This window comes from Cottoperca gobio, chromosome 6 (genome assembly GCF_900634415.1).
Source record: "Cottoperca gobio chromosome 6, fCotGob3.1, whole genome shotgun sequence".
In the NCBI taxonomy this organism is placed as follows: Eukaryota; Metazoa; Chordata; class Actinopteri; order Perciformes; family Bovichtidae; genus Cottoperca; species Cottoperca gobio.
In genome coordinates, this window is record NC_041360.1 from 1,610,804 (window position 1) to 1,635,803 (window position 25,000).

The window sequence follows — 25,000 nt, forward strand, 5'->3', positions numbered from 1 at the left end:
TTCAACTTGTGGGTTAAATCTTCCCTGCAGCTTCAGCTGTGAATGGAGAAATTGGAAAAGAAAAGAAAAGAAAATTAAAATTCATGCCCCAGTATCAGCATTTTGGGAGTGTCTTCCCCCTCCTCGCTGCGCACGTCCTCTCGTCCACACTGCTGTTGTTAGTTGTTTCACGTCAGCAGGCCCATACGAGTGAGCTTGGCTGACAGGAAGGAGTGGAGGACAAACACCACCGGCTTTGGACCCGAGTGGAGGTCAAATACCTGGAGGACAGAGAAAGTGAGGGAGGAGAGGCGGGAAACAGCGGGGGAGAAGGAACAGGACAAGAGAGACATATTGTAAGGATGTAACAAAGAGTAAAATTCAGTTGCCAATATCTATTCTGAGTTATATGACCTCTTTTACATTCCACGCTGTCTTCTTCTCTCAAAACACGGCCACTACATTACCCACAATGCAACCTGACCGCTAGCAGTTTGCTGGAGATTCAACTGTGTTATGTTAAACTCTCTCTGGAGCCAAGTATAAAACCATTGGAGCGTTGAACCCTTTAACATTTCAAAATGGAGACTTTAAAGCCCCCTGGTGGTGTAATCAAAAAGAAACACTAAACTGATAGAATTTCTTTTCAACAAACAACACCTATGCCAGCAGAAGAATTTGTTAGAATAAGATGCTATAATCACTTAGAAATATCACATTCAATTATTTATAGGTCAAATGAAATAAAAAAGAGGCAGACTGCTCTCTCAGACTTCACCCTGCCAGCTCCCAGAGTCTGTGTCATGTCTGATTGAGTGTTGAAAACATTTTCATGCGGCTGGCGCAAAACTGGAAGAAAACAAACATCCAAGAGTGAAGAAGAAGCGTCGTTTACACAAAAACACCTATGAAAATGTCTCACTGGAGAGACGACGAGATTCAGGAACTTGTGTCTGTAAAGGCCAACGCTCAAATCTCCAGACAACGAACAGAAAGAGACTTTTGACCACAGTGTAGTCCGCATCACGTCCTGCCTCCTGCATGCTCTACTCCCCCCCCCCCGAACCAAACAGAGTACTTCCAGTAAGTGAGGAAATGCTTCTGACACGGACTTCTGTTGTGTGCATGTAGTGTGAAAGAGAAACTGGAGTTCATATCAGAAAACGGCAAATATTGCAGTACGTCTTTTTATTCCATCGTCTTAATTTACCATTTCTCCTTCTGGGCCCCCAAAGTCAAGGTAGAGGTTGCGTATTCCATCGTCGGCGGACATTTTGAGCTTCTCGTAGGGGTATCTGAACAGCACAGCACCCCCGGCTGAATCTACCGGCTCCCTCATCATAGTGAAGCCCTTCTCATAATGCAGCGTCAGCCGAACATCCTGTCTGTTCAACGTGCAACCTGGAAGAGAGAGAGAGAAAAGAGCTTAAGCAGCTGTATGGCTGAGCAGGGGGGAGTGCAGGTCATAGGTGTAGTTGTGTGTGGAGGGGGAGTAATATGTGTACTGCACATGTACATATTGGCAAAAGACAAACTAGATAAGTCATGCCATGTGTTGACAGCAGACTACATGTCTTCCTCTTAATGTCTGACAGGTGTGTTGTTAACATACAATACATACAGTATGTTGTCACCTGAATAATTACTCAGACTACAGCATCTGAATTAAACCTGGATGGGATGTTCCTCTCTGGTGCAGCCAAAACACAAAGTATCTTATCTTCTGGTGCAACTTGAACAGTGACGTCACTCGATTATAAAGCATTTCCATGTGTATCACTGTAACGTGTTCCTGCACAAGTGTAGAAGGACAGGGAAGAAAAATAAGAAGAATGAAGGTTGAAACTTTCCAAGTGCTGCTTAGGCAGTCAACTATTGTTCTGCACAGAGTGGAAACATTCCCCTCAGCTGGCTCCCACTTCTGCTTTTCCTGCACAGAGCTGCTCTCTCTGAGCGGCTGCACACTGCAAGTGAGCCAGTTGCTGTCAGGAGCTGCCTGACACAGCCAGAGTACTCAGGCATTTAAAGGCCTAAATACATTCAAATATTACCCGGAAAAAACATGTGCAAGCATTATATGGGGTGGTGGTGGCCTAGTGGTACGGCTTCCAAATAGAACACCACATGGTTGTGAGTTCAATACCAGGCTGCCACCGTTGTGCTCCTGAACAAGGTACTTAACCCTGAGCTGCTCCAGGGAGACTGTCCCTGTAGTTAGTTCACTGTAAGTCTCTCTGGAGAAGAGTGTCTGCTAAATGACCTGTGATGTAATTATATGACGCTTAGTTTGTGAACAAATACTTTCTCCAGAAAACTAACTCCCACTTGACATTCACTTGTTAGCATGATGAGTTCATGTACAAAGGTGAACCCACATCCTGGTGAAATGACTGCTTACTCACTGCCTCACTGCTGCTAACCTGTGTGTACTGACACCAACCACACACACACTCATTCATCCAGGCATGTGCACACGAGCCATCTGTGGTATTGTTCAAGGTTGAACAGTGGTGTTGTATATTGCACTACATAATGAAGTGTTTCCTGTGGACAAAAAAAATCAACACTTGGGGTGACCATAAATCTAAATCAAAAAGGATATCAGATTTACCGTGATTAAATAATTGCAATATTATATATTTTTATATATCAATGCATGAAGTTCCTTTATGTTTATGGCTCATGTCAGGTACATTTTGGTGCTGGGCAGGTAGTGCACAGTGGGTTTAACTGGAAACAGCTGCCGGCTGCTGCTGGATACAATACTGATGAGAGCGGTGAGGCTGAACCAATTCTACTTGGGAAGACCAATGTCCACAGGGTATTTTGCTACTGACTTTAAACTCTTATTACAGACTAATCACCTATTGCACACACACCCAAACTCACCAATGGAGACTTCTTTGATGAGCTCAGCGGCAGCATGTGCACCCTGCACAAGGGCTCGCGTCCATGAAGACAGATCCCAGTGGGTCTCCACTCGGAAGATGTGGGACTCGATGCCCCGCCCTGTGCCCGTCCGAGTGGCGAACACCAGGTCTGAACCCTGGGCGGGAGAACCCCGAGCACTGCCAGAATGAACCAGTCTGGCGAAAGAGACATATGAAAGTACAAACACATTTAACATTCTCAATGACCACTCTGAAGTGACCCACAACATGGAATGGTCTACTGAGTGTAATTTCTTAAATAGGATGAACTGGGTGTTGACATTTGTGTTGTCTTGAAGTTTCCCCCCCAAAAATTATATTTGCATTGCAAAACCCCTGTCATCCCATATACAATATAACAGGTTATCAAGCACTTAGAAACTGTTAACTTACTTACCATAAATGTCAGTTTGTTGATGACAGTACTAAACTGAAACAGTTCCTTTTGATAGTCAGCTGATATGCTGTTGAATTTGTATTGATACATTGGAAAAATGTCATATCCAAATGCAATAAATGTAAATATCTGTACCATGAAGAAATGATTTGATGTCATTTCACAGTTAAGATGACAGTGAACTGTTCTGAGAGACCCCGCTGTCTGTTGTCTTTACCTTGTGGCGAGCAGCGGATGTGTGAGCAGAGGGATGGACCAGGACTCTCTGCTCCACGGCACCGATTCAAATAGCAGGATGTCCTTCTCCGTCAGTGCCATGACCACTGGCTTGAACTGCTGCCGTCCACCCTCCAGCTGAACCTAAAGAAGAAAGTAAGGAGATGTTCTAATAGGTTAAACTGACACATCAAAACATAGTTAAATCTCCAAATAACATATTTTACTTCATGTTTCAAACAGTAATTAAAGAGTAATTCTATCATTACTTCGTCACTGCAAGAGGCAGCAATATATCCAGTTTACCCGACCAGAGAGCATTTGTCCAACTCTACGAAAAAGGTGCATTTTTTATTAATACAGGCAAACCTGTTTGAACTGTATTTCACAGTGTATATGTATAGTGATGTAGTTTACAGTGTACATGTATAGTGATGTAGTTTACAGTGTACAGATAGTGATGTAGTTTACAGTGTACATGTATAGTGATGTAGTTTACAGTGTACATGTATAGTGATGTAGTTTACAGTGTACAGATAGTGATGTAGTTTACAGTGTACATGTATAGTGATGTAGTTTAGTGTACAGATAGTGATGTAGTTTACAGTGTACATGTATAGTGATGTAGTATACAGTGTACAGATAGTGATGTAGTTTACAGTGTACATGTATAGTGATGTAGTTTACAGTGTACATGTATAGTGATGTAGTTTACAGTGTACAGATAGTGATGTAATTTACAGTGTACATGTATAGTGATGTAGTTTACAGTGTACAGGTATAGTGATGTAGTTTACAGTGTACATGTATAGTGATGTAGTTTACAGTGTACAGATAGTGATGTAATTTACAGGTGTACATGTATAGTGATGTAGTTTACGGTGTACAGGTATAGTGATGTAGTTTACAGTGTACAGTTATAGTGATGTAGTTTACAGTGTACATGTATTGTGATGTAGTTTAACAATGTACATGTATAGTGATGTAGTTTACAGTGTACAGGTATAGTGATGTAGTTTACAGTGTACATGTATAGTGATGTAGTTTACAGTGTACATGTATAGTGATGTAGTTTACAGTGTACATGTATAGTGATGTAGTTTACAGTGTACAGATAGTGATGTAGTTTACAGTGTACATGTATAGTGATGTAGTTTACAGTGTACATGTATAGTGATGTAGTTTACAGTGTACAGATAGTGATGTAGTTTACAGTGTACATGTATAGTGATGTAGTTTAGTGTACAGATAGTGATGTAGTTTACAGTGTACATGTATAGTGATGTAGTGTACAGATAGTGATGTAGTTTACAGTGTACATGTATAGTGATGTAGTTTACGGTGTACATGTATAGTGATGTAGTTTACAGTGTACAGATAGTGATGTAATTTACAGTGTACATGTATAGTGATGTAGTTTACAGTGTACAGATATAGTTTACAGTGTACAGATATAGTGATGTAGTTTACATTGTACATGTATAGTGATGTAGTTTACAGTGTACATGTATAGTGATGTAGTTTAGTGTACAGATAGTGATGTAGTTTACAGTGTACATGTATAGTGATGTAGTATACAGTGTACAGATAGTGATGTAGTTTACAGTGTACATGTATAGTGATGTAGTTTACAGTGTACATGTATAGTGATGTAGTTTACAGTGTACAGATAGTGATGTAATTTACAGTGTACATGTATAGTGATGTAGTTTACAGTGTACAGATATAGTTTACAGTGTACAGATATAGTGATGTAGTTTACATTGTACATGTATAGTGATGTAGTCTACAGTGTACAGATATAGTGATGTAGTTTACAGTGTACATGTATAGTGATGTAGTTTACAGTGTACATGTATAGTGATGTAGTTTACAGTGTACAGGTATAGTGATGTAGTTTACAGTGTACAGGTATAGTGATGTAGTTTACAGTGTACAGATATAGTGATGTAGTTTACAATGTACATGTATAGTGATGTAGTTTACAGTGTACATGTATAGTGATGTAGTTTACAGTGTACATGTATAGTGATGTAGTTTACAGTGTACAGATAGTGATGTAGTTTACAGTGTACATGTATAGTGATGTAGTTTAGTGTACAGATAGTGATGTAGTTTACAGTGTACAGATATAGTGATGTAGTTTAGTGTACAGATAGTGATGTAGTTTACAGTGTACATGTATAGTGATGTAGTGTACAGATAGTGATGTAGTTTACAGTGTACATGTATAGTGATGTAGTTTACGGTGTACATGTATAGTGATGTAGTTTACAGTGTACAGATAGTGATGTAATTTACAGTGTACATGTATAGTGATGTAGTTTACAGTGTACAGATATAGTTTACAGTGTACAGATATAGTGATGTAGTTTACATTGTACATGTATAGTGATGTAGTTTACAGTGTACATGTATAGTGATGTAGTTTAGTGTACAGATAGTGATGTAGTTTACAGTGTACATGTATAGTGATGTAGTATACAGTGTACAGATAGTGATGTAGTTTACAGTGTACATGTATAGTGATGTAGTTTACAGTGTACATGTATAGTGATGTAGTTTACAGTGTACAGATAGTGATGTAATTTACAGTGTACATGTATAGTGATGTAGTTTACAGTGTACAGATATAGTTTACAGTGTACAGATATAGTGATGTAGTTTACATTGTACATGTATAGTGATGTAGTTTACAGTGTACAGATATAGTGATGTAGTTTACAGTGTACATGTATAGTGATGTAGTTTACAGTGTACATGTATAGTGATGTAGTTTACAGTGTACAGGTATAGTGATGTAGTTTACAGTGTACAGGTATAGTGATGTAGTTTACAGTGTACAGATATAGTGATGTAGTTTACAATGTACATGTATAGTGATGTAGTTTACAGTGTACATGTATAGTGATGTAGTTTACAGTGTACATGTATAGTGATGTAGTTTACAGTGTACAGATAGTGATGTAGTTTACAGTGTACATGTATAGTGATGTAGTTTAGTGTACAGATAGTGATGTAGTTTACAGTGTACAGATATAGTGATGTAGTTTACAGTGTACAGGTATAGTGATGTAGTTTACAGTGTACAGATATAGTCATGTAGTTTACAGTGTACATGTATAGTGATGTAGTTTACAGTGTACAGATATAGTCATGTAGTTTACAGTGTACATGTATAGTGATGTAGTTTACAGTGTACAGATATAGTGATGTAGTTAACAGTGTACATGTATAGTGATGTAGTTTAACAGTGTACATGTATAGTGATGTAGTTTAACAGTGTACATGTATAGTGATGTAGTTTACAGTGTACAGATATAGTGATGTCGTTTACAGTGTACAGATATAGTGATGTAGTTTACAGTGTACATGTATAGTGATGTAATTTAACAGTGTACATGTATAGTGATGTAGTTTACAGTGTACATGTATAGTGATGTAGTTTACAGTGTACATGTATAGTGATGTAGTTTACAGTGTACATGTACTGTATAGTGATGTAGTTTAGTGTACAGATAGTGATGTAATTTACAGTGTACATGTATAGTGATGTAGTTTACAGTGTACATGTATAGTGATGTAGTTTACAGTGTACAGATATAGTGATGTAGTTTACAGTGTACATGTATAGTTATGTAGTTTACAGTGTACATGTATAGTGATGTAGTTTACAGTGTACATGTATAGTGATGTAGTTTACAGTGTACAGATAGTGATGTAGTTTACAGTGTACATGTATAGTGATGTAGTTTAGTGTACAGATAGTGATGTAGTTTACAGTGTACAGATATAGTGATGTAGTTTACAGTGTACAGGTATAGTGATGTAGTTTACAGTGTACATATATAGTCATGTAGTTTACAGTGTACATGTATAGTGATGTCGTTTACAGTGTACAGATATAGTGATGTAGTTTACAGTGTACATGTATAGTGATGTCGTTTACAGTGTACAGATATAGTGATGTAGTTAACAGTGTACATGTATAGTGATGTAGTTTAACAGTGTACATGTATAGTGATGTAGTTTACAGTGTACAGATATAGTGATGTCGTTTACAGTGTACAGATATAGTGATGTAGTTTACAGTGTACATGTATAGTGATGTAGTTTAACAGTGTACATGTATAGTGATGTAGTTTACAGTGTACATGTATAGTTATGTAGTTTACAGTGTACATGTATAGTGATGTAGTTTACAGTGTACAGATATAGTGATGTAGTTTACAGTGTACATGTATAGTGATGTAGTTTACAGTGTACAGATATAGTGATGTAGTTTACAGTGTACATGTATAGTTATGTAGTTTACAGTGTACATGTATAGTGATGTAGTTTACAGTGTACATGTATAGTGATGTAGTTTAGTGTACAGATAGTGATGTAGTTTACAGTGTACAGATATAGTGATGTAGTTTACAGTGTACAGGTATAGTGATGTAGTTTACAGTGTACAGATATAGTCATGTAGTTTACAGTGTACATGTATAGTGATGTCGTTTACAGTGTACAGATATAGTGATGTAGTTAACAGTGTACATGTATAGTGATGTAGTTTAACAGTGTACATGTATAGTGATGTAGTTTAACAGTGTACATGTATAGTGATGTAGTTTACAGTGTACAGATATAGTGATGTAGTTTACAGTGTACATGTATAGTGATGTAGTTTACAGTGTACATGTATAGTGATGTAGTTTACAGTGTACAGGTATAGTGATGTAGTTTACAGTGTACATGTATAGTGATGTAGTTTACAGTGTACAGATATAGTGATGTAGTTTACAGTGTACATGTATAGTGATGTAGTTTACAGTGTACATGTATAGTGATGTAGTTTACAGTGTACATGTATAGTGATGTAGTTTACAGTGTACAGATAGTGATGTAGTTTAGAGTGTACATGTATAGTGATGTAGTTTAGTGTACAGATAGTGATGTAGTTTACAGTGTACAGATATAGTGATGTAGTTTACAGTGTACAGGTATAGTGATGTAGTTTACAGTGTACAGATATAGTCATGTAGTTTACAGTGTACATGTATAGTGATGTAGTTTACAGTGTACAGATATAGTGATGTAGTTAACAGTGTACATGTATAGTGATGTAGTTTAACAGTGTACATGTATAGTGATGTAGTTTAACAGTGTACATGTATAGTGATGTAGTTTACAGTGTACAGATATAGTGATGTCGTTTACAGTGTACAGATATAGTGATGTAGTTTACAGTGTACATGTATAGTGATGTAGTTTAACAGTGTACATGTATAGTGATGTAGTTTACAGTGTACATGTATAGTGATGTAGTTTACAGTGTACATGTATAGTGATGTAGTTTACAGTGTACAGGTATAGTGATGTAGTTTACAGTGTACATGTATAGTGATGTAGTTTACATGTATAGTGATGTAGTTTAGTGTACAGATAGTGATGTCATTTACAGTGTACATGTATAGTGATGTAGTTTACAGTGTACATGTATAGTGATGTAGTTTACAGTGTACATGTATAGTGATGTAGTTTGCAGTGTACAGATAGTGATGTAGTTTACAGTTTACAGATATAGTATAACAGTGTACATGTATAGTGATGTAGTTTACAGTGTACATGTATAGTGATGTAGTTTGCAGTGTACAGATAGTGATGTAGTTTACAGTTTACAGATATAGTATAACAGTGTACATGTATAGTGATGTAGTTTAACAGTGTACATGTATAGTGATGTAGTTTAACAGTGTACATGTATAGTGATGTAGTTTGCAGTGTACAGATAGTGATGTAGTTTACAGTTTATAGATATAGTGATGTAGTTTACAGTGTACATGTATAGTGATGTAGTTTACAGTGTACAGGTATAGTGATGTAGTTTACAGTTTACAGATATAGTGATGTAGTTTACAGTGTACATGTATAGTGATGTAGTTTACAGTGTACAGGTATAGTGATGTAGTTTACAGTTTACAGATATAGTGATGTAGTTTACAGTGTACACATATAGTGATGTAGTTTACAGTTTACAGATATAGTGATGTAGTTTACAGTGTACAGATATAGTGATGTAGTTTACAGTGTACAGATATAGTGATGTAGTTTACAGTGTACAGATATAGTGATGTAGTTAACAGTGTACATGTATAGTGATGTAGTTTACAGTGTACATATATAGTGATGTATAGTGATGTAGTTTACAGAGTACAGATATAGTGATGTAGTTAACAGTGTACATGTATAGTGATGTAGTTTACAGTGTACATATATAGTGATGTAGTTTACAGTGTACATGTATAGTGATGTAGTTTACAGTGTACATATATAGTGATGTATAGTGATGTAGTTTACAGAGTACAGATATAGTGATGTAGTTAACAGTGTACATGTATAGTGATGTAGTTTACAGTGTACATATATAGTGATGTAGTTTACAGTGTACATGTATAGTGATGTAGTTTACAGTGTACATGTATAGTGATGTAGTTTACAGTGTACAGATATAGTGATGCAATTTACAGTGTACAGATATAGTGATGTAGTTTACAATGTACAGTGTACAGATATAGTGATGTAGTTTACAGTGTAAAAATATAGTGATGTAGGTTACAGTGTACATGCATAGTGATGTAGTTTACAGTTTACAGATATAGTGATGTAGTTTACAGTGTACAGATATAGTGATGTAGTTTACAGTTTACAGATATAGTGATGTAGTTTACAGTGTACAGATATAGTGATGTAGTTTACAGTGTACAGATATAGTGATGTAGTTTACAGTGTACAGATATAGTGATGTAGTTTACAGTTTACAGATATAGTGATGTAGTTTACAGTGTACAGATATAGTGATGTAGTTTACAGTTTACAGATATAGTGATGTAGTTTACAGTTTACAGATATAGTGATGTAGTTTACAGTGTACAGATATAGTCATGTAGTTTACAGTTTACAGATATAGTGATGTAGTTTACAGTGTACAGATATAGTCATGTAGTTTACAGTGTACAGATATAGTTTACAGTGTACAGATATAGTGATGTAGTTTACATTGTACATGTATAGTGATGTAGTTTACAGTGTACATGTATACTGATGTAGTTTACTGTGTACAGATATAGTGATGTAGTTTACAGTGTACATGTATAGTGATGTAGTTTACAATGTACATGTATAGTGATGTAGTTTACAGTGTACATATATAGTTTACAGTGTACAGATATAGTGATGTAGTTTACAGTGTACATGTATAGTGATGTAGTTTACAGTGTACAGATATAGTGATGTAGTTTACAGTGTACATGTATAGTGATGTAGTTTACAGTGTACATGTATAGTGATGTAGTTTATAGTTTACAGATATAGTGATGTAGTTTACAGTGTACAGGTATAGTGATGTAGTTTAACAGTGCACATGTATAGTGATGTAGTTTACAGTGTATAGGTATGTCATGTCATCTTGTTTTCCTGTTTTATTTTGTAAAGTTCACTCCCCTTGTGTCATGTCTAGTTGTACTTCCTGTCTGTGTGTATTCCTTCCCTTTGTGATTGCTGATTTGATTATTCTGTGTCCATCCACCCTGCCCTTGTGTCCTTGCCTTTCTCCCCCAGCTGTGTCTCGTTCCCTTCACTAGTCTACATCTGTATACATCCCTGTATGTCTCATTGTTCCTTGTTGTTTCGTCATTCATGTTTCCCCCATGTTACTGGATGTTTTCCTCGTGCCTCCTAGTACCTCCTTGTGTTCCCTCGTGTCATCCTGGTTTGTCTTTTCTGTTTACTTTTTACCTTTTGTATTTTTATAGCTTGTTCCCTTGATTGTTTTTGCTTTGTACCTTTTTGTGTTTTTCGGCTTTGTTTAATTAAAGCTCGCTTTTTGTTAAAACCCTCGTCTGCTGTTCTGCATTTGGGTCCTCCTTTTTACAAATCACAACAAGGTATAGTGATGTAGTTTACAGTGTACATGTATAGTGATGTAGTTTGCTGCAGAGGAGTTAAGTAGCTCACCCTGACAATCTAACCTGAATTTTGATAGCATTGTGAAAATAGGTCGGTGTGTGTTTGTTGAGTCATGGCTGGGTGTTGGTGGAGTTCCAGTGAAAATAAATGACATTAAACCAGACGGTGTGTTTGTGTGCAACTGTGGTAAATACTTGAGTTCTACAGGAAATAATGTAATGCAATGGAAATATGAGTTGGTGTTTCCTGTTTGAGCCCGGTAAAAATAAACACCACCAGACATCAATACATTCAACATGACCCTGAATGAACATTTCATCAAAGTGAAAAGATATAATATTCACAGTAAGAGTCTTGTTCCTGGATGTGAAGTGAGTAGTAGTAGAGTGTTTAAATGTAGGACTCAAGCTAATTCAAGAAAACACACACTTCCTGTGTGCTGCAGCAGAGCAGAAATGCCAGTGTACATGTTTGAGATATGTGCAGTGATTTAGGAGTAATGAAATGGGTACTGTAGCACAGTGATTTTCAACCACTAGTGTGCCGTGAGAGATCGTCAGGTGTGCCGTGGGAAATTATCCAACTTTTTCAAATCTGGTTTAAACCTTTTTTTTTATTTTATTTTTTTTATCAATTTTCTCTGACAGCACTCATACCGTAGCTCCGACAGCACCCACCCCCCTCGCACCGGAGCCCCAACAGCATACATATATATTCACCCAACGGAACCCCGCGCCCCCTGAAATTCAAGTTTTGTGGGTTTCTTTCATGCCTTGCACATTCACATTCCCTCCTCCCACACACACCTACAGAGTGGAGGAAAGGAGAGGAGTGGACTACGCACACCCCCCCCCCCCCTCCCCCTGCACAAACCTGTTTGAGAAACACTGTTATAGAGTGTATTTTGCCCAGATATGATTACAGGTGTGCCTTGAGATTTTTTGGCTTGGTCTTTGGAGTGCCTTGGCCAAAGAAAGGTTGAAAACCACTGCTGTAGCAAACTGAACTGAAAAAATCCTGATACCATTTCCTTTTGAGAGTAACCTGTGTATCAACTATATATTTATATAACCTGAAAATACACTGTATTCCCAAAGCATGTACTGATACAAATACTTTATAGTGCGATTATTTTATACAGCCCAATATCACAAATTACACATTAGTCTCAGTGGGATTTACAGACTGTACAGGATATGACCCCCTCTGTCCTTAAGACCCTCGCACCACACAAGGAATAACTTCCTAAAAGAAACCCCACAATTTAACTCCTTCTCCCAGGACTGACAGTCGTGTAATAGATGTCGTGTGTTGAGAATAAACAAAATAGTATAATTATAACATTATGGGATTAAATATGAAAAAGATGTCAAAAGTGCTTCCAGGTGCCTCCAAAAATAAATATTAACGCAGGACCAGGGCAGCACATTTATTTGAATTATATTTTACTGTTAAACATATCCCAAAAAGGAGTTTAGACCGTCCCAAACCTAAGATTAGGCTAGGATGGTCTTATTGAAACAATGTATCTATGTTTTTATGAAAGTAAAGAAATAGAAAAGTTAACACTTGTTGTATTTCGTATTTTCAGCAATAGTTGGAGCACCATCATAGCACAATAAGATATATTGTTTCTAACAACAATTTTTGGTCACGTGGTGACACTGGCACATTAACCAGATAACAGCCATGTTTTGTTTTGGTGTCTTAGACTGTTACATGTGGGATCAGCATCAATTAGCAACATCTACAGATATAATCTGGTCTCCATTTGTCACTTTAAAGTTCCACGTGTTGGTAAATATGCTTAGTCGCTTTCTTGCCGAGACCTAAATGAGAAGATTGATATCGTTTTTATGTTAAATATAAAGCTAGAGCCATCAGGCAGTTAGCATAACTTAGCATTAAGACTGGGGGCAGGGGAAACAGCTTGCCTGGCTCTGTCCAAAGGTTAACCTTTGAACTTACTTCCATGTTGCCAGACAACCAGTGGAAACTCCAGGAAGTCACAAGGTCGGCAGAGAAAAGGTTTCAGCAAATAACCCCAATAAAACCACGTTGTCCTGCAGATTAAACAAACGAGGAACAAAATGGTGCAGATCTTTTTTACCTTTGGACAGAGCCAGATAAGTCTGCTTCTAGTCTTTATGCTAAGCTAGCTATAGCTTCATATTAAGCATACAGACATGAGAGTGCTAATGATCTTCTCATCTAATGCTCAGCAAAAGAGCGCCAATAAGTGTATTATATGTATATACGATACAATGGGCAGTTTTGCAGCAGTTGGAAGCATGTAGTTCTTGTTTTTATCCTGTTCTATGATGCTGCATATATCATTTAATTTAATGAAAAGGATTATCACCTGTATAAAATAGCATGCAGCTGTTCTGATGAATATACCTGCTCAGCCAACCAGCCGATGTGTTTGAGATGGGGGTGTGTAGAGGTCGAAGACGAGGCCCCCAGGTAAGCGTTGATGTGAGCCAGGGAGTGTGGCAGCATAGCGGCAATGTTGGTGTGGACGGCAGTGAACCAGGAGTTGGCAGTGGGGCCATCTTTACAGCGCAGAACCACCGTGTGCTGGCCGTCTGGAGAATGGAGCTCCAAAAGTCTGAATGGGACAAAGGAAATGTATGAACTGTATCAGCAGCTCTATACATGAACTAGACAAAATAATGTAAACTTCCCATGGAAAATAACGAACCACAATCAAAAAAGTGGACTATTAAGGTCAGAATCTTCTAAACTTTGGGGTTCCCTAATAAACCATAAAACATTTTTTGTGATATTTATTTTGGGATGGATTTTAATTGAAAAATAAATGTTATACTTTTAATTAAATTAAACATTTTAAAATTAAATATACAATTGTTCTATGAAATCTCCTATCCTCTCCTCTATCCTTGACCAGTGACAGGAAATTATGGATATTCAGACAGGTTTAATAATTATTTTGAGGTACCAACACAGATATTGTTTTCAGAAATGCCATCAGTTGGCATGTTTGTGGTGCTGAACATGTTCTGTAATAAACATTCAAAAAAAGTAATAATAGTGTAACAAAAAGAGATTACTTTTCATGAATTTTGAAACTGCTATTGTTTTTCCTTTTCTTATTGAATTAATATATAATAAGATTTTACCATCAGTGTTCACATCATGTAAAGTATTATCTCTAAGTGAATGAAGAAAGTGAGCACTGTCAGCTTAACGTTTTTAAAGTAACCCATAAAGCTTCAAAGTTCAAGCTGCAGGTGTGTCAATCAAAAACCTGCTAAATTATTTAACATATTAACAAAACAGTGCGGGAAAAAGTGACAGCATATAAAAAAAAATTACGAACTGCAGTGAACACGGGGCTTCGCAGCAGAGACATCAGCAAAATAAAACACAACTACACCTAAACTCTTACATAATCAGCTATTTCTCTCTAACATACACACAAACATTGAGGAGGCTTCACTTCGTACCTGTTCTCTAGATCTGGCATGGTGAGGTTCCTGCTGATGAAGCACATCTTCAGGCTTATGACTTTTCTGTCTTTGGAGGAAGAGGAGCTGCTGTGTTTGGGCGACCCGGAGTCCTCGCTGCCGCTGTAGCTAGGCGACTGTGGGTGGACGCCGTCCCATGGTAGGTCAGCCACCAAGGATGGCTTCTTGAAGAGCGGAGAAACCTCCCTGATGTACTTCACTGTGGAGGAACACAGAAAAGGATATACTCTTAATCAACCGATGTACAGCCAATATTAGGCAAATACAATGTGGCATGATTGAGTGGTGGTCATGAGTTATACCATTACAGTGTCCACTACTTTTTAATACCTACAATGTTTTGTATTTATTTATTAGTTTTTGGAAAGGGGTTAGGGTTAATAAAAAGTCAAATTAAAGACACTTGACATACTGTATACTTTATTTTGTATGCTTTAATTTGAAAGCAACAATACATTTCTTTGACCCAACATTATCACATATTATAACCTTATTATGGCTGCAAGAAGCTGCTTATGCTTACACATTTGTTATCTCTGTTTTGGCCTTCATCAACTCCTGAGAAGAATATCTGCCTCCTACATTTACCAACTAGCTGCTAAGTGTTGCTGTATTGTGCTGAGCAGTGTCTTCACTTTGCTCAGGTCTAGCAGTCCATCCATCATTTGTATCTTTTATGTTGGGGGCCAAACAAATGAGCTGAAAGACACAGTTTATGCAATAGTGCAAATAATATTAATGCTGAAAATGGGATCTATGCTTAAGTGTTTAAAATGTGTTTGAAATAAATAAATAGGAATATTACTTGAAATATACAGTACAGTAATACAGTATTATTCCTGGGACTGCCGAGGTGCACTTGAGCAAGGCACCTGACCCCCACACTGCTCCCGGGTGCTGTATAGTAGCGGCCCACTGCTCCTAACAATAGGATGGGTTAAATGCAGAGTCCAGAGTGTGTGCTGTGCTGTACATGTGTGACGGTTAAAAGAGGATTCAAAATCGATTTCCATTTCCATGTTACTACATAGTAAAATAAGTAATATAGAAATAGTACTAAAGCTTTAACAAAAACAATTCTGGCTGTCAAAAACCCACATGCTAAACCCTACTTGTGTGGTGTAATGTTTCTAGAGGAATCAGGATTACTAATGCTAACAGCAATAGCGCTAAAATCATTAGTTGAATAATCAATGGCAATAAAATGTACAATCGATTAAATGACAAATACTTACTTTTCCCTGTTTTATATCAATTTCAATTTAATATATGTGTTTTTGAACGATTAATTTGAAGATGACACACATTTACGCTTTTTACAGAACAAATGATTGATTGCTAATAACAATAATTATTAGTTGCAGCACTAAATTGGAACCAGCCACAAGTTTAACCTAATAAATTTGCATTTGAAAATGTGTAAAGCTGCAAAAGAATGAGTGACAGTGCAGCACGTTTCTAATAAGCACTAACCTAATCATAACTTCAATGACTCTGTGCTATGTCTTCACATACAGAAACCACAGGAGCCAAACATCATTCCCTTAATGTTTTCCTTGGTACAACAATCCTCCTGATTGGAAAACTTAAGCAAAATCTTTCACACATACAGGATGTGAGATCCACAAATACTCTACCTCTTATTTTAATAGAAGAAACAAGTCTGTTTGATGTAGTTTGTTAAGGACAACTGTTAAATATCTGCAGATCTTGAGGAAATAGTGTGTTGATAGTTTGACCATCTGTGGGATTCCACCCAATAACACCAAGGAGTCACTCAGGATATATGGTATGGCAAGCCATAAACCAGGCCATAAGGAAACACTCCGGATAGTTTTCTGAAAAAAGTCAGCATTTAATCTCCTTTTAAATAACCTTTGAGGCCCAGTTAGGGTAAGACTTTTTAAACATAGTTGGAGAAAGCTGTGGTTTGATTCTGTCAACAATCAGCTTGTAAATTAATGTGGGATGGAAAATAGATGATGTCCTGTTTGTCCAACCTAAAGTTTAATCTTACCTACTTATTCATACGGTAAGGACCGTGGAAGGGACAATGATCATATTACGGCCAATAACTTGAAAAGTAAACAGTTCCTGCTATCTTCCAGCATGTCTTAAAAGGAAATAGTGGCCCCCTGTGTGAAATGATGTTATAAAACATAAGAGTTGACTTGGCTTTATAGCTTTGAGCTTGGCAGGCTGGCTGTTTGTAAAACAATGGCTTTTGGTCCGATGTGATGGATTTACTTTCCAAATTTTGGTAAGCATGAATATGAGCAATGAAAGAGACAAAAACTGTGGACTATTGTGTGTCTCTGCTCTGTATGAAACCTTAGACAAGACTCTCAAGAGGTGAGGTCATTCCTGAATGTAGACTTAGATATTAGATTTGTGAAGGTGTGTGTGAGTGTGTACATGAGAGCTACAGAAAGATAAGATTAAGTGTACAGTAATGTGATTATTTATGACACTACAATAAGCTTAGCAAGATATACATAGAGTTTATGAATGAGCCATATAAGCAGAGAGAACTGCACAATGTATGTGAAAGCTTGTGTGTACATTACGCTATATATGACTCAGAGTGAAGGGCGGGGCTGGTAGTAATGCTGAAGCGACGAGCAAAGAAAGTGAAGCCTCATTTCACCGGCCCTCATAACCGCACCGCCCATACCAACCAGGTCTGGGATCATTTCTGCAAGCGTAAGTGGTTTGGAGTAAGTGAGTGAGTGTGAAAGCATTCCTGAATGCCCATGTTTATATCTGAGGGTCATGTGGAAGAGGATGTCTCCGCTGCAAAGAACTACTTTCAGCCTAATAATCAGATTTGCTGGAAAGATGTTCAGCTGAGATATTTTCCGTCCGCAGAGCAGGCCCAGGGCTCTCTGTGGTTGTACATGTTTTTATTTTCAAATGCTAAACGAACAGCTCATGAGCATCACGATGCTGTGGTTCCCAGCGTTTAAGTCATCTGTTAGCAGTTCTACATTTAATAGCAATATTAGTTATAATCCTCCTATTAATAATATTATGACTACTTTCATGGCTGTGACCACACCACACCACAGTTGGAATTGAATTCTACTGCCCAAAAACTTAAGATGGCACATCAAAAAAGGGGTCAAATAACCTTCTGCACTACAGAGCCACAAATCAACAATACTACACAATAACATATATTCTTAGTTTTGTAGTTCAGTTTTAGAATTAAGTTTTGGAGTTTAGATTATTCTCTGAGGTTGGTTTTACAGGGAAGAGTGTTGTATAGACTAGTAATATGCTGACATTTTTGGCAGGCTAGTGTGGTTCTTTCAGTATTGACCATTTAAGATTAAGTTAAATCTTCCATGGAAACAACACATGACTCTTGTTGAGATCAAGTTTGACATAGTGGGCACTAATCCAACTGCAGATGACAGGAAGACACTCAGGCATGCACCAAATTCAGTGTCATTAATCAATGTCAATATAACGGAAAAGATTTGTAGAAAGTGAGGATACTGCAAGAATCTAGTGCAGGGGTCGGGAACCTATGGCTCGCGACAATTTTGAGCTGACATTTTCAAACATGTTTAACAAGTAATAAATAATTATACTGTGCCATTTTAAAGTAAAACATTTAGCAGCAGATTTTTATTTTTAGTTCTCCCCTCTCCTATCCTATCTGTCTCTGACTGTAGGTCACTTTAGCCCCGCCCTTCGCAAAACAGCAGAGGAGAAACTACGCAAAGCAATCACAGAGAGGGCCAAAATTAAAAACTGGGACTACGTCAAGGGCTAAACACGGTCCACATTTATTGAACAGGATACACATATTGGTTAAAGTCCAAAAAGATATGGAGCATATTTAGGTAGGCTATATTCTCAGATTCTCAGATCATTCACATGTGTCAGAGCCAGATGTTTGGAAGCTTTTCTTAGCTGCCAGTTTAATGTTTGGGGTTCTGTGGAAACCCTCAGTGAGTGCAGGTGTGCATCAGTGAGACGACTCCTGTGTGGGTTTTTGTTCATCTTCATCACAGAGAAAAGCTGCTCACACAGGTATGTGCTTCCAAACATGCAAAGCATCTGAGTGGCATGAAGGTTGAGGCATCGTTTCTGGACATGAAGCTTGGAAACTGTGCAGCGCCCACAGAGTCATACTTTGCCTTGAGTGTGTCGTTACACTGGAGGTCAATCAGCTCCATTTGAATGTTCACAGGTGCTGTTTCCACCTCAACTGCAAAAGGAATGCTGAGCAGTTCAATTTTAGAAAGTCGGCAAATGCGCTCAGTTCATCAACAGAATGCTGTCGGGAACACAGCAGTGGACATGGTTTGTCAGTGTTTTTAAACACGTAGTGACCAAAGTTTCCTTGCTGCATCAGAATCTCCCACAGGCGCAGCTTGACATTATACATGTCCGTGATCACATGGTCCTGAAGCTGGAGGTTTAACAGTGAGATGCTTCATTATGTCGCACAAAAAGGCCAGCTCACATCGTCCCAGAGATCTGTGGTGTCCTGCTTTCCTAAAACTGGCAGATTTCCTCACGCACCTCAAAAAATCTATTCAGCACTTTCCCTAGACTCAGCCATCGCACCGCCATGTTCAGAATATGTATTTCCCCGTGGTTGTGCCATGTATTGATTTAATTACCAAAACCGGCGGGCCAGTTATGACAGACATATGATATTTTCTCGCTGGTCGGATATAATTGCCTTGAGTTTGACACCCGTGCAATAAACACAGAAACATGCACATAAATTAGATAAATAACGTAAGCGTTTAGTTTATTTAATAAAAGAGCACCTGTTCAATGCAACACTGAAACCGCTATTAGTACTCGGAGACGTGTTATACTTAAAAAAATGTACGCATAAAGTTGCATTCAAATTGATTAAATATATGGCTCTCAAGGAAATACATTTAAAAATATTTGGCTTTTATGGCTCTCCCTGCCAAAAAGGTTACTGACCCCTGATCTAGTGCAACAAGAAAAAAGTAAAGGATCTTGAGTGGAGCCCTGGGGGACCCCAGCGAAGTACAATTAAATCTCCAGTGCAAATATGGCAACGGTGGGTAGGACTCCATATACGTACAATCAAATGCAGGCTTGTGGCTCGACAAGCCCCTGTATAAAAGGGCAACAGTCAAGAGCCACACACTATTTGTGTATATAAAACCCTGGAAAGTTGAAGTACAAAGTTCTGCTCCTGGCCAGAGGAGGAGCCACTGATGTTGGGCGCGGAGCTCTCCACCTCGGCCTGCAGGTCGAAGACGGTGAAGTTATTGGAAGAAGAAAAATGAGAGCAGTCAGTAACTACCAACCAATGATCTATGTGGGCGTTCCTTTGCTCATAAACCAATCAAAGCAGTAGAGGGCATTGCTGTAACCCACCAGCAAATCAAAATGTTGGGTATTTCTGTGCACACATGGATTTAATTAGTGGAGGTCTTTTGTTTATCAAATCAACCCCCCGGGGAATGCAGTGTTACTGCAAACAAAAAAACATATCCAAGTCACGTGAGCATGGTTTCCTCCAGAAAAGCTGTGAGGACCTTAAAGTTCAACCTTAAAGGTCAGCCCACCTTAAGCTTGAGCAAATGTTGTCACTGCTAGCTTCTGGGCTATCCATAGCCCCTTCTTTTTTATAAGCAGGTGGTCATGAGGAGTTGTAGCATTTATTCACCGACAAATAAATTGAACACACACTGCATGGCTACGTTACTCTGGACTACACACACGCGCTAGCTCCCTCGCTGTCTCTCTCCCTCCCACTGACTGACAGTACACTCGCTATCATCCGCTACGGTACCGTGGGCTGAACGGAGACAGATTGGCAGTTTAACCCTAACCAGGCTGATTTGAAAAACATATTTCAGGACTTAAAGCTGTATGTGCATATGTGTTAATGTTTTACAGAACAAGCCTTTTAATCAGCGGGACAGGAAAAGAGGATATGGGAACAACTTCTTTCCCAGCACTAGCAGGGAGTTTCACAATGATGGTTGTTCTCTGTAAAGGGGAACATTATTGGCAGGTTATCGTCATTATGAGTAAGAACTGACAAACTTTATATGACACGTGTTAGTTTTGATTGATTGGTGGATGACAAGTAGATAAGCCTGTTCCCTGATAGAAGTTCAACCTGATGAATTGTTTAGTTTTTATAAACAATAAAATGTTGTCAGACTGGTAGCACTAAACTTGAGATCGTTAACAAACATCTGACAAGTAGATATTTTACATTCTGTAAGAGCATAACCACATGGCCAGTACATTGGAAAACTTTAACTTAAGTTAAAATCTCTCTGCACTTCTGTTTTTAAAAGACATCTTAAGAAAGAGAAGAATAGATGCAATTCTATTAAATATTATGACAAATCCTATTCTCCATTTCTCTGGTTCTACAATTTTAATTAAAGTTCTTGTTATATCTTTCAGATGGTGTTGTCAGATCACTGAATCTTTGTTGAGAAAAAGCTCTACTGCAGTGCAGCAGAATGCTTGGTTGTGTAACTTGTTGGCAGTGTGAACCACTGTACACCTGCTCCTATTCAATTTCTTTGTTTGGTCTGAATGAAACGGCTGTGAGCAGTTTCAGTCTTTGATGTAGCAAAATAAATCAATCAATTATGGGAATATATGATATACTAGCAGATCATCATAGAAAGTTTAGAGGGGCATCGGGGATTTCATCATGACCGGCTGGAGGATCTGGCCCGGAGAAGGGAAGTTTGGGGTTTCCTACTGGAGCTGCTGCCCCCGCGACCCGACCTAGCATAAGCGGTAGAAGATGGATGGACGGATGGATCAGGGCTTTCAATGTTACATATTTCCCCAGTTTTTCCTGCCAGAATCTCAGATCCAATGTTCTTTCATCCTTTCCACGTCTTTCTGTCTGTCTCTTTCTCCTTTGGTGCCATTAAATGAACTCATTAGATCTTCAGGCCTTTCACTCAGCTCCACTTCTGCTTCTAATTAGGACTGTACACAGAGGACTACCAGTTCATCGTGTGTGTGTGTGTGTGTGTGTGTGTGTGTGTGTGTGTGTGTGTGTGTGTGTGTGTGTGTGTGTGTGTGTGTGTCTGAGGGAGTGCAGTTATTTGGATCAGATGTTCTGTAGGGATGGACTTTGGTTAGAGCATGCGCTGTATACGAGCATCAAAATCCAAAAGCACAGCCAAGTCTGCTAACGGCCACTATGGGACATGTCTGTATGTTTTATTTCACAAAATAGCCCGCCTTGCAGGTAGGATATTGTGTATGACATTTTGTATTTACTACTCAGATTACATTGTAGGGGATTTGAAATGTCCTTCCTTTGGGATCCTGCTCATGTAGGGGTGGAAGGAAATGAGGAGGTAGAAACACGGGCTAAACCATCACTAAAACTACAGAGGTTAAAACTACCATAAAGGACTATATACACAAAACTTGGCAAGAATCTAAGTGACACAGGAAGACATTTTACAATATTCAGAAATATGTAGGTGTAGGACAGAGACAGAGCAGGAGCCCAGGCGAAGAGATGGTCATTACCCGTCTGAGAACAGGACACACGGGTATAAAGCAAACACGCCAAAGAATAGACAAGCTCCTCATTGGTCTATGCACACACTATAATAAACCACAAACTGTCAATAACATGTAGTAATAGACTGCAACAGATATGACGAAGAACGAAGGGATTTAATGACAGTATTAATATACAATCTTTGAATTAATTTCTTAAGAGCAACCAGAATAATTGATAGAAATTAGTAGAGTTGTTCTTTTAATTCATTTATTAATTGCTCCACATTCCAGCCCAGTAGGTGGCAGTAATGCACCAAATCGTTGGTTGACAACCGCAAATAAATCTAAAAAAAAGATGAAGAAGTGTCGGCCAGTCTGAACATCGACTTTCGTCCAAAGTGTTCATCAAATATGGGGCATACACATTTAATGGGGCCATAAATTGAGGCCATGAATAGTAACATTTTCATGGGAGCTTTAGCGCTCATGATGCGTAGACTGTAGCACTGCCACCGTGAACGCGTGCATAGACTCACTTCGAAACCCAACAAGCAGCGGCACGAGCACATCCTGAATGGGCACTGCACTAGTCTACACTAATGTGTGTCAGGGAGATTCCCCAGAGATGCCAACCAACATCCCATGAGGCCAGCTCATCTGCCTCCGTGATACCTCTCTCTGTAGCAACAGAGGGAAAGAGGAAAACAGGGAAGAGGATGGACAGAAGACAAAAAGGATAACATGTAGAAGAGGAGTGCAAAAGTCAGAAGAGTCTGACTCTACACATATTTGGTTGTGGCGAAAAGCTATCCGTAAAACTAACTGCCTTCCACTCTTCTTTCTCACCACACAGACACACACACGCACACATACACACAAGTAATCCTATGGTATGGACGAAATAACAAAATAATAGCTTACAGAGCAGTCAGTGAGGCAGTCAGACCCCAGCCTCTGTATTTTCCCCAAAAAACTGCCCAGAAATTCCCCTGTGGTTTGGCCTGCTACTCTCTTCTCACTCATTCCTGTCTTACTCTCTTCCCTCCTTTCTCCTCTTCTGATCCTCCATCTCTATCTACAGTCTGCCGTCTCTCACCTCTCTCTTGTTGTCCCCCTCTCCCTCTTGTTCTTCATCCCTCTCTTACCTCTGTTCCCTTACCTCTCAGTGTCTTTTCCTACTTTTTCGGCTCCCCCTTTCTTTCTCCCTCTCTTCCTCCCCCCTCCCTCAAAGTCTGTTTGTGCCAGAAACCTAATAAGAACAATGTGTCAGAATGTGTGTGTGTGTGTGTGTGTGTGTGTGTGTAGATGGGGTCCCTCCTCTAGTATACACATGTGCAGATACATTCACAATGCAATAGCATTATGAACATGTCTATGGCAGGTCAGTTTTTACATTAAATAATACATAGCGGTTCTTATTTAACAGTGATTTTACTGTTCACTTCTCTGGTTTAATTTAATACTCATACTTTATAGCTAGTAATAGAGCTGAATTGATTGGTCGGTTTCAATTAATGAAATGTTAATATTTTATTTATTAGTAAACTGAATATCTTTGAGTTACGTTCTGCTGGTTGATCAAAACAAGACAACAATTTTTGAACAAAACAATTAATCAATCGACATATATTGAACATAATCACTAGTTACATCCTTAGTTAGTCATTTAAATACATTTCATTTTACATATATCTTTTTCTTCTTCTAGTTTTTGTTACTAACAAAAACAAAACTTGTGAAAGTCAATGTAACAGGTAAGACCGATCAGCATCGATATCAGAATGTATGATCAGTATTGATCCAGGAACATTAATGATGGCTCTGTTCGTTCCAAGTGTCCCAGTGAGCCAGCTGTGAAGCAAAAGAAAGGAGCCAGGGTTTGAACCTCTCTAGCTTTCTTTTTTCATTCTTGACAAAACTATTTCTGTTACGTTTCACATAACAAACAACTATAAAACTACATTTCCCACATGGTGGGACAGCACGTCATAAGAGCTAGTTCTGATCGAGTACACCCCAGCCCTGAAACTGAAGCAGCTTAATGGAATTCAGCCATCATTCATTTTAATATTTACACCTGAGCTTTCCCTACCATGACATGTCAAAATGTCTTGAGAAAGCCCTGTGTATGACAGCTGACCCTATGCACCCTGTTCAAAGCATAATAATCATTTCTTCCACAGGTGCACCAGATTTAGGCAGATGTCGAAATATGTGAACAAGCTAAAGAATTGGACCAAGCCTTTGATGGCAGCTTTCAGTGTTACAGTGTATGCTCAACACAATTCTGAGGTTTGAAACCCGGCAGCACTCATTTAATTTAAACACTGATGCAGTGCGGAGTGAGTAAACAGCAGCTCCCATTAATGATATTCCTCCTGACAGTCGCTGTCAGTGAGTCAGTTTGTGCTCAAAGCAGCGGCTGCCTTGCCTGTTTCATCATCATATCTCAGGTGGAACACATCTAAAGTGCTGCTGTTGTTTCAAAACTGCATTTCCACTTTAGTATTTCATTCATGTAAGAGATGAAGCCA

At 38.4% G+C, this 25,000-nt stretch overlaps 1 protein-coding gene across 1 annotated transcript in view; it reads right to left on the minus strand.

Annotated features, from left to right (window-relative positions):
- sntb2 (syntrophin, beta 2) overlaps positions 1 to 25,000 on the minus strand; it is a 36,391-nt gene that overhangs the window by 1,605 nt on the left and 9,786 nt on the right. The window contains 6 exon segments of the mRNA XM_029434146.1: positions 1 to 260; positions 1,190 to 1,380; positions 2,869 to 3,065; positions 3,524 to 3,666; positions 13,876 to 14,086; positions 14,946 to 15,165. The exon segment at positions 1 to 260 is cut by the window's left edge and continues 1,605 nt beyond it. Coding sequence (XP_029290006.1) covers positions 168 to 260; positions 1,190 to 1,380; positions 2,869 to 3,065; positions 3,524 to 3,666; positions 13,876 to 14,086; positions 14,946 to 15,165 — 1,055 coding nt within the window. The 3' untranslated portion in view covers positions 1 to 167.